This window comes from Lathamus discolor, chromosome 1 (assembly GCF_037157495.1).
Source record: "Lathamus discolor isolate bLatDis1 chromosome 1, bLatDis1.hap1, whole genome shotgun sequence".
NCBI lineage: Eukaryota > Metazoa > Chordata > Aves > Psittaciformes > Psittacidae > Lathamus > Lathamus discolor.
The window spans coordinates 72,518,015-72,529,112 of record NC_088884.1 but is presented as its reverse complement, the minus strand read 5'-3'; the positions used below and the strand labels follow the sequence as shown (position 1 = coordinate 72,529,112).

The window sequence follows — 11,098 nt, the reverse complement described above, 5'->3', positions numbered from 1 at the left end:
GGGAAGAGTCCTGTTAACTGTGATTTGGGCATCTCTATAGCACTTGGGGGTGGGGGGGAAGCCCAGCTGTAGGTGATCCAGCTGCAGCACTGAACACTAAGCTTGGGAAGAGACAACACTAACAGTAATATTTTCTGAAAGCTTTTCTTTGCATCCTAAACCGTGTAAAATACCAGCACCCCGCTTGCGCTGTGCCCTTGTGCGTGCGTCCGCCTGCCCTCCAGATTCAGAGGGAGACCCCCCAAGCGCTGACAGGCATTAAAGTCCCCTCCGAGGAGCCAGAGCAGCGGCGGAAGAGGAGGTTGGGGAGCCCCGGCCGCCCCTACCGAAGCCCCCCTTCCGCCCCGTTTTCCTGCCTGCGTCTCTGTGCTCATCCCGTCAGCGCCTGGCGGCCCCGGAACATTCGTGCAGTGTGCGGCCGCGGCGGGAGGACGCGTTTGGTTGCGGCACAGCGGTCCCTCGCCGTCAGGCTCCGGTGCGGTGTGTGTGTGGGGTTGGGGATGGAGGCGCTGGCGGAGGAGCTGGGGGCCCTGAGCCCGGAGCAGGCGGCGGCTCCCGTGAACACGGTGGAGGTTAGCGGCGGGGCAGGGGCCACGCGCGTTACGGCGGTCTCCACTCCTGGGTTTGCCCAGGAGCAAAGAGGCCTCTGCCCTCGGCGGTGTTCCCTTAACGTCTGGGGATTGCCTGGCGTGGGGATAGGGAGGAAGCGAAGGAGGCCGTGTGTCAGGTGCCTTTGGCTGGACTGGGCTTCGCGTGTGGAAAGAGCGCGTCAGCAATGCAGCCCAGGAGCCTTGTGCTGCGGTTTTCCCTGAGTTCCTCTACCAGCTCCACCGTGGAGGATTATTACACCACAGCTGCAGCGCTGACATGTGCTTCTGGATGTCAGACTGAAGTGGTGATGATCTGTGAATGCTACAGTATGCTGTCTCCCCTGGAGCCAACTGCTGCAGCCTCGTCCTCCTCACCTTTACCCTCCACCCGCATCCCTCATCTCAAGTGAGGGGTGTGCTCCCCGTGCCAGGGGGGGTGAAGGTGGGGCTGATGTAAGAAGGTGTTCCATGGGGTCATCAAAGACTAGAAAGGGAGGAAAGCTTGTAGGAACCTTGGTGTGCTTGGACTGCACTTTGTTTGATATCAAACTTTGTGTTGCATCAAACTTTGATAGTTTTGCTAAATCTCCATAGGAGTCAAGGTAGTGGTAGGTTTTACAGAGACTCATGTCTGTAAGTGCTGCTCCCAGGACTGAGATTCTTACATGTGTTTTGTTGAGGAAAAGTTGTAGCAAGTCTTCCCTTGCTAGGAATATAATTTACGGTGTTAACGACTGAAAAACCATTATTTATTCTTAAATGAGGGTGTGTTAGTAAGGAATGTTTTAAGAAATATATATTGCCACATCAGTTGCTTTTAGAAAACAGAATGTCCTGTTGCATCCTGACTAAATACTGCATAGTACATATAGACATATAGCTTATTAAGATGATCCGAGTCATCTCTCTGTTTTGTTTTTTCTCATCTAGGTTGGTTTTGCAGTCTGTTTTTATAAATGGATCTGATTTTAAATAACAGTGTTTAAAATTGTAATGATAACAATAGTAATAAACTAAACCCAAGCTTAAGCCTCTTAGATGCTTGGTCACACTTCGGAAAGATATTTCAAACTGTTTTTTGTTTTCAGGAAAAATGGAGACTTCTTCCAGCATTTCTGAAGGTTAGTGTTGTGCGTGCATTTCATGGCATGAATATTTCGTCTCCTTTCTAACTTTACATTCCTCTCTTCTAGCTTTTGCTGTTTCCCAGAATACCTGTCCTCATCTGTGTGGATTTCGCTGTTATTTTTTTCTTAATTCCAATACAATTACAGATAAAGTCATTACATAGATAGGTTTCTTGATTACTTTACAGATTAATTTGTGGGGGCATTCTTTTTGCTGGGTTTTGAATGACTATTTTCAATGAACAATGTATATATGTAATGTTTCCAGATTATTTTGCTGGTTTGCTGGCACTCAGAGGTCCTATCATGGTCTTTATAGAAGACTGGGTGTTAAGTTTGTAGTTGTGTTTGTCACAGGGATCATATAACTACAGTTCTGGGTTCTGCAAAGGCTTGAATATGTGTATATCTTCCCTTGTGAAGTCTCAGCCTGACAGAACTCAGATTGCTAGCGTCTTAATTTCAGTGCTACTCATTTAATCTGGTATTAGTTTAAGGCACAGTTCTATATAAAATGCCATTGGATGTAATAGCAGGGCTAACAAACAGTTGGAAGTGAGGGAGGAGAAAGGCAGTAATGAAAATTGTATCATAAAGATGATAGGTAAAGTCTGTGATGTTCATAGGTACCTTCAGGGAATTGCAGCCACCTCTGCACCCATCGTCAGTCTTGAGAAATGTTGCCCGCTTCAGCAAGCTTCTTTTCAGCCTCACTATGTTAATTCCTTTCCTTCCCAGTTTCTTCTTTCTTTCCTTCTCTGCACTTCTCTTTTTGTTGTACCCGTGAGTGTTTGATCCTGGCAGGAAAACAAAGCTCAAAAGCCAGTTACTGATTGTGTATGTTTTCACTTTGGCTCAGGGCTCTGAAGATGCTTCAGGGCCCTAATGAATCCTGTTTCTGTGTCTCTCCTAGCAACCACATGGACTTCCATCACAAGCTTGAGCTACTGATATTGTCTGAATTCTTGAGACTGTGAAAAAGGGAGGGTTGCTGCTGATTGTGAGGTGCAATTTGCTGTGTGCTTTATGCCAAGTGTATCCATCCCACATTATTTCCAGCCAGTGAGCCCTTTGCTACCAGGCTGCTGGTGGTGGTCTGGCCTGTCTGATGCATGTTGATTTATTTATGCCAGCAGTGATACAGTTATACAAAGCTGATGCTGTGCATTACAGTTTGTAAAGTGGAGTTTCCTTCAATAAAGCTGTTGAGATCACCTCATTGAAAAATAGAACTACTAGCCTGATTTCGAATAAATGCATATTTTCCATAATAAATCCATAATAATACATCTAATCTAATAAATCCATAATCTAATAAATCCATAATATTTTTCTTGCTTTATCATATGATGTGCAGTGTTGTTGTAAATTAGGGAAAGTCTTATCTGAAGAATTCTCCTTTGTCTTAACCCATAGAGGTTTCAATGAGAAGCCTGATGAGTCGTTCTGAGCTTCCCATTTCCTACTAATAATTTTAGAATAAACTGTTGCCTACCATGCGAACTACGTAAATGTGTCTATTTTCTGTATGAACTTTTAAGTCTTATAACATGTTATTTGTCATGAGATGTTTCAAAGCTTGAAGCCCTCTGTAAGCATGTAAGCACGAGTCAATATCAGCTAGCACTCTCCTTTTCAAGGCTGGATTTTGCACTGTAGTGAGGATAGTTACACCTTCTATTTCTGCAAATGCCAGTCTGTTAACAAAATTAATGCTTCTCTTAGTACTCCTTCAAGCCAAAATCTTTCTTTTCTTGAATCCCAGATAATTTTATTTCTGATAATACCCCTTCTTTTGATTACTCTAAACACTTTAAACTTAAATCCTTGAAATGTATCATATTAACCCACTGCCTGAGGGAACGGGGTAATGTTTATTGTGTGATATTACCCCTGCGCATGTCCTCTCTCTTCCTGCCTACAAATCAAACTCAGATTTCTTAGCAGTGTCCTGCCCTGCTGTGACTGTTTCCTTGCTTGTTGACCTCTTTCACAGCCCACTTCTGTTCCATTTGCCCCATCTCATTTGCTATCCCTCTCATTCTTTATGCTAACTGCTCTTGTTAGGGTGCGGGCAACTTCTTTCTCAAGCAGCACACATGGCTAATTATAGTCTAAATGCTTAAAATTATTTCAGAATAACAGCAATCTGATAAAAGATTTTCCCTTGTATTGGCTCTTGTTTGTTTATATGAATTTCAAAGTCTATTGGGTGTTTACTTTGTACGATTACTGAGTTATTTTTCTGACTCAAAAGGCAATGACAGCTCATGGCGATGCCTAGTGTAGAACCAGACTGGTTGTCCAGGCACTTACCAGGATTTTTTAACTGAAAGAATTTATCACAAATTCAAAAGTACTTATAAATTCTTGTCTCTTAATTTCTGCCTTGTATGATTTATGTTACTGACACTAATTCTGTTTGCTGCATGCATTTATTTTTTAGGTGAAAGGACTTGTGAAGCAGCACATAGACTCGTTCAACTATTTCATCAATGTGGAGGTATGTTTTCTTAGTGGGAAGAGAGTGGCTCTTAGTACTCAGAAATGGCACGTGATTCTCTGTTGTTTTGTGTTTTTTTTCCCTCCAGATAAAGAAAATTATGAAAGCAAATGAAAAAGTTACAAGCGATGCTGACCCAATGTGGTACTTGAAGTAAGCATGAAATGTTTTCCATATCAGCAGTAGCATCTGGTGCTGTCTTTCGGGTTTGTCATTGGCTATGCTTATAGGCACCTGTGTACGTATAAATCAAGAGAATATTTTCCATGGTTTACCTCTTCTTTGGAGCTTCTCTTCTTTTCTATTGAAATATAGGAATATTTAAAGAATAATTATGTGAAGCAGGCTAAATAGCCAGCTGTTATCAATACTTTATGTCATGATTTTATCTGTAATTTAGTAATTTTGGGTGACAGGTGGAGGTTTCTTTTTGTCTATTTGCAAAGGTAACTTGGGGCTTATTGCGTATGCAATTTAAATCTTAATTTTAACTAACCAGAACATAGCTCAAATATAATGGGTTACTTTGGGGAACTCATTAGTAACCAACCTACATTTATCAAAACATTTTTCAGTAATATTTCATATTACTGAAACCTATCAAAAACATTTTTCAGTATATGTAGAATTCTGCTTCCTGAATTTCCTTAAAAATATTTGCCTTGTTGCTCATTTTGGAACTGTTTGTGTTACAGGTACCTCAACATCTATGTTGGTACTCCAGATGTGGAAGAAAGCTTCAATGTGACACGACCTGTATCACCTCATGAGGTATTAATGTTTGCATCTGTGTATGTTTGATCTTGGGAATGTCTTGGGTACTAGCTGCAGATAACTTTGAGTATGGGCATGCTACCTGAGGTGATACAGTGCATGCCATCATCACAGTAGTAAAAAGTTTCAGAGATTTAAACATTGTGTAATAAATTATTTTAATTTTTTTTAGTTCTTTTTCTGTGACATGTTCATAGCTGTATTTGGTGTTTCATGATAACTGTATTTGAGTGAGTTTCCACGAAAGTGGTGAAAAATACTTCTCTTGCTTAGTCTTGTGGCTCTCCTTATTACAGCTGAAGTCATCACACCACAATGTGGTGTTCTTCGATGTTTTTATTAGCTTCTTTTAAATATTAGCCTTGCTACTGTCTATACCATAGGTCACTTCAGTCTTCCTTTCCCTCTCAGTCTTCTTTGAGAACATATGTCTGATTTTCTTCTTATAGTTCTTAACTCTGAGTCAGAGAGCAAACACAAAAACTTTGAGAAAACCCAGGTGGAAGCTGATAAAATTACAAGAAACTGCAGAAGAACATTAGCTTTATGGGCAGTATATTTAACTTCTTTGCACTGCTGTAGGCATGTAGGTTAACAAATGGATTGTGTACTTCTGGAATGAAGATGCATGTTGGAGAACAGATGCTGCTGTGAACTGACATCAGAATGTCTGTTGCTTTTGGAAGGATATAAGGTAGCTTCTGTACATATAAGAAGGCCATAAACTAAGATGAGTTTTAGACTTTTTAGGATTGCTTCCAGGTATTTGAAGTCATTCAGTTCCTGTCAAAGGTTGCTCAGGAATAAAGTACTCCTCTCCTGTTGCTATGCTTCAAGATATGTGCCACTGCAACAGAGGTACTGACAGCTTCTTTTTTAGCCCCAGAACAGAAGCTGAGTTTGGAACTTTGCGTACAGCTTGTTGTCAACCTGATAAATCAGGTCATGTATCAGATGCTTTTTATCTTGCTATATACACTTGATTCATGAAGTTGGATTGTTTGGGTTTTGGTTTTTTTTTCATGTAGACTCTTACAATGAAATACATTCTGTCCTTCAGAAAAATACTGGAAAATCAAGCCATCTAGTGGCTGCCTCTTGTGCATAGCCACGTTTCTGTCTCCAGTGACCTGACTGTAATTTGTATTTTGTATTTGTGTCTTGTGTGGACAAAGCACACACAAAGAATCCCAAAGCCTTTTCTCCCCCCCCCCCCCCCCCCCCAGGTAATACTAATGAGGCTGTCTAAATCCCCTTCTCACACAGTTCTCATGGAGTTTCATGAACTCTTCATACACATGAATTTAAAGTAATTAGAAAACAGAATTATTCTCAGTTACTTTTAAATTTGATGACATTGTTGGGAGCACAACAGGACCTAGTTTCTTACAGGTCACAGCTGAAAACTGCTGGTGCATATCAGTATTTTATTACTACAGAAGTAGTTTACTTTTTAGTATGGCAAGAATGAGCAACGATGTTGTGAGAAAGTCTGCAATGATTCTTGAGGTGTTTTTTTCCATACAGTTGCATCTTCAATGTGTAGCACAATCTTAATTGCATTTTATTAATGCATAATGAACACATTGAAAGACTACAGTATCATAAATGTCAAGTTTGAATCCTGATAGATTTATAATCCTGGAGCTCAAAGGTATAGAATGCTCAGTGAGGTCGTGAATGGCCTGACGTGCATTGCTCAGTTGTATTCAGCAAATGTTATAAACCTTGTCTGTATGAAGCTAAGCCATACCTTAAAGGCTAGCAAGCAGTCAAAGAGTGAGGCTGGGGAGAGCAGACCGGAAAGACTGGATTAGAAATGATTGAGCCTTGAGCTGAGTTATGTCGTAAATATATATATCTTGCTTCTCTTGCTGTTTGAGGAATTTGCAAACTAATTCTGGGAGTCTTTACGGGAAGTGGTGCTGTAGTGAACCTTCTGTAAGACATGTTTAGAAAAGATACCATACAGTGAGATTTGCTCATTCTGTTAATAAGGTAGCACACTCTCTGCCTTGCTCACATGTGTTTCTCTCCCAGCAAACTTCATATGACAGCACAGCTTTACAGCTTCTGAGAGTCTTCATGCAGAAATGTCCCTGAGCTGAGCGCTGCTCTCAGAGCCTGTGACACAGTATGGTCTTTGTGTCAGCTCTGTGGATTTGGCCTGTTTGTTTGATTAAACTGTTAAGAAGTTGAAGAAGTTGCACTCTGCAGTGCTGTCCTTTGAAGATAGATCCACTGGCTGCTTTTGAAACATGACAGTATTTGGGGTTTTTTTGTTATTGTTTTGTTTTAAACAGGGATTCATAGAATCATAGAATGGTTAGGGTTGGAAATGGGATGACCTTAAGATCATCTAGTTCCAATCCCTATGCCATGGGTGGGAACGCCTCACACTAAACCATGTCGCCCAAGTCTCTGTCAAACCTGGCCTTGAACACTGCCAGGGATGGAACATTTGCCACTTCTTTGGGCAAATTGTGCCAGTGGCTCACCACCCTCACAATAGCCCAGGTACCATAAAAAGCTTGGTCAAGCTTTGCTTTGCTTGATTTCTTTGAGGATTTATAGGAGACAGAGCAAACACAAAATGTTTTAAGAGAACCTCTTCAGCTTGTAAGCCAACATCTAACCACATGACTGTTCTCCTTTTAGTGCCGCCTGCGAGACATGACTTACTCTGCCCCGATTACAGTGGACATTGAATATACACGAGGAAGCCAGAGGATCATACGTAATGCATTGCCCATTGGCAGGTAAGGTACTGTATGTCAAGCATCTGGTACTAGTTTTCATTTGGTTCTGTGTCTGGAAGAGGTTTTACTGCAAAGTAAATGTAGGCTAACCTTGCTTCCTTGTTAAAAGAAATAGTGACCAAATTTTCATGAGCAGCTATACAAGATGTGATTGTCAGGTTCTGTGGTAAGATCCTGTTTTGCAAAAGCTTCTGGAAATCCCTTTCCTTCCAAAGAAGGGTGGATATAAGGACAGATGTTGTCTATGTTTATACTAATATAAAACCAAAGAGGGAAATATATGAAAGAACACTGGAGCTGCAAAATGAAAATAATCATGTTTGCTTTGTAGTCAAATTACTTGTTCTTTCATATATAATATGCAGAGATATATCTGTAGAAGGTGAATGCTAAAACCAGTAAGGCAAGCATTAGTTCTTCTGCACGAGGTTAAGATCACCTTTAAATTTTGTTTGGTTTAGAATTAAGGCTGAAGGACTTTTTACTGATTTTGTTTTTCTAAACTCTGTCAGATGACTTGAGGTTATTATTTTTTTCTTTAAGTAATTAGATGTCCTTCTTAACCATACCAAAAATGCAAAATCCCTGACAGTTCTAGCATTTAGTGAAAGCAGAATTCCATTTTAAAGACAGTAAAGATGTCTGTCTTTTGTAGACCATATTTCTTAAAGACCATCCCTGCTGGCTTTAAAGGTCAGTGCCTTACAGAGATTGTTTACTGTGTGACTGTGCATCTTATTAAAGGTGGAGTAGTGGTAGGAAAGAAAAGATGCTTACTTAAGGAGCTACACTTGTAGTGAAATTTTCTGTTTTCATATAAAAAAAATACACTTTAATTCTGTCAGTAGAACGTGATGCACTACAATGCTTTTACAAAGCCGAGCTTCTATAGGTGTAGTGACAGTTTCTTGTTCTAAGTAATTTCTTAAGAAAAGTCTTGAAAAGACCATCTAAATTTGAGTCCTTTGAATTACTTCATGGTGTGTGCTAAAGACAAAGAGAAAAGTTCAAGTAAATGCTAATTTTCAACAAAATACATTACCAGTTTCTATACAAAAGACAGTCTTTAAAGAGTTTATTCAGCAAGGTTTTGTTCAGAATTTGGCTCTTCATATTATTCTCTCTGAATCTAAAGTAAAAGTGTATCTGGTTTTCTTGCAGAATGCCTATAATGCTGCGTAGCTCCAATTGTGTTCTTACGGGGAAAACTCCAGCAGAATTTGCCAAACTTAATGAATGTCCTTTAGATCCAGGTACTTTTGCACTCATGTTCTTTTTTTGCCATCTGTGTTTTTAGTTTTAAATGTTTTTCAGCATAGAGCTACCCCATCGTATTGTTTCCTGCCACTGTGAAGTCATCACGGGAACTTCTCAACTGTATGCTTGTAACTGAAAGAAATGGGCAGGCTTTTGAAAATAGTAAGAAATGGTTGACAGCATGAAATCTTTGTATTTGCAGACAGTTTTCAACCACAAAAACCATACACCAAAATGCTGAAAAAGTTAACAAATGTGCATAGTATTGTAAAGTGGTGTGGTATATAGGAAGAGAGACGGAATTTGTTCAGGAAAATGAAGAGGATCAAGGGAGAGCTGCATATAATGCTGTACTCCAGAGTAGGAGCTCTCATTTGCTGTCTTTTTTAAAACAAGAATTACGTGTTACATGATAATATTTGGAATGTAGAGAGGAAATGAAGGGTTATAACAACCAATTTCTTTAGTTTTTATCTGCTGCCTTTGTAGCATGCACTGGACATGTGTTGTGCTTGCAAGATGGACTGAAGGAGCATTAATAGCTACAATGTAAGAGATAAATCTAATGTGGCTTATGTGCAGATTCTTTATATTGCCTTAGATAAAACAAGGGTTTAAAATACGTTTTTAAAAGTAATAGAAATTGATCCCTGGACTGCTGGAGAGAGCGAGTCAGTAATTATGGAATGCTTTCTTCATTTGATACCAGGCATCTGGAATGGACAGTTCTTTTTTGATGCCAGTTCTGTTTTGATATACCCTTCTCACATGCAATATTTTTACCTAATTTGTAGAACTAACAATTCTGCACCATCTTTTAATAAGTATGGTAATCTTACAGGTTTGGGGCTTTTTACAGCTTTACAGTTTTTGGTCTGCCTGTGGGTTCGTTCTTTCTAAGTACTTCCCACATGAAGTCTTAGATCTCAAATGCTGTCTGTGAACCTCGCAAAAGTTCTGTTTAGTCTAGTGATAAATTGTTTTAGTTATAGGTTCCACACAGAGTTGGAACTTTACTCTTATAAGGGAGTATTTACTCTCCTGGTTTTTTTGTTTGTGTACTCCCTGTATACTTTAATAATTTATATTCAAAGGCATAATGAAGGAGGCAAGTAAGGTGCAAGGGTACTGACATGCAAAATCTTTCTTTTCCATTCAATAGGTGGCTATTTCATTGTTAAAGGTGTAGAGAAAGTCATTCTTATTCAAGAGCAGTTATCCAAAAACAGAATAATTGTGGAAGCAGATAGAAAAGGCACAGTTGGCGCTTCTGTTACCAGGTAAGGTAAATGCCTGCAATTACGTACAGAGATAAATACAAAGTTTATTGTTTTATTTTAAGTACCTGTGTAGTTTTCTTCCTAATATAGTTTAACAGGAAAAAGCTATAGACATTCAGTGCCCCTCTCTTGCTAGCACCATTTTGTACCCTAAAACGTTAATCTCAAAATCAGTTAGTACAGTATTCCTACAGAAATCAGTGGGAGTTGCTCATGCACTTGAGGATTCATCCCAGACTAGAAAAAGCAAGTTCTAATTTATAACATAACAAAGTGCACTTCCTAATTGATGGTGTTTGGTCTCATTTTGCAGCAAGTAGCATGAAGTTAACTGGATATTGGAAATTGGATAGTAACCTTTTGTCTGACCATCTAATTGGTGTAAAATCTTTTAAAGGCAATTGAGAAGGAAACAAAAATCATGTATTTTTGTACTGAACAAATTATTGAAAACAGCAAGATGTCTAAATTTGGCCTTTACTCCTTGACTAAGTTTTCTCTGTATTTTGTTTGCTTTTTCTTCTTTGAGCTGCATGCTGGTATAAGATCGTTATTGTCACTGTTCAGTATGAGGGCTGTTTTTATTTCTCCAGAAGCCTCTCTCACATATCTCCTAGCCTAGCTACTTTACTGTTCCATAGTAAACCTAGATGAGGTTAAGTGTATAATACAAGGTACTGTTATATCTCATTACTGTTATTGCTGCAGTAATTGTGCCCAGTATGAGCTTGCTGATTATATCCAAGTCGATAATAAAATCATGCAAAGATGATTTTGAAAAGTACAGGCTTCTACTTGCTTAAGTCAG

General features: G+C 39.5%; 1 protein-coding gene across 1 annotated transcript in view; it reads left to right on the top strand.

Annotated features, from left to right (window-relative positions):
- Positions 1-448: 448 nt before the first annotated feature.
- POLR3B (RNA polymerase III subunit B) overlaps positions 449-11,098 on the top strand; it is a 75,173-nt gene continuing 64,523 nt past the window's right edge. Inside the window, exons 1-8 of the mRNA XM_065679691.1 lie at positions 449-572; positions 1,679-1,711; positions 4,164-4,220; positions 4,309-4,373; positions 4,916-4,991; positions 7,653-7,753; positions 8,915-9,006; positions 10,173-10,290. Coding sequence (XP_065535763.1) covers positions 501-572; positions 1,679-1,711; positions 4,164-4,220; positions 4,309-4,373; positions 4,916-4,991; positions 7,653-7,753; positions 8,915-9,006; positions 10,173-10,290 — 614 coding nt within the window. The 5' untranslated portion in view covers positions 449-500. The remainder of the gene's footprint in view (positions 573-1,678; positions 1,712-4,163; positions 4,221-4,308; positions 4,374-4,915; positions 4,992-7,652; positions 7,754-8,914; positions 9,007-10,172; positions 10,291-11,098) is intronic.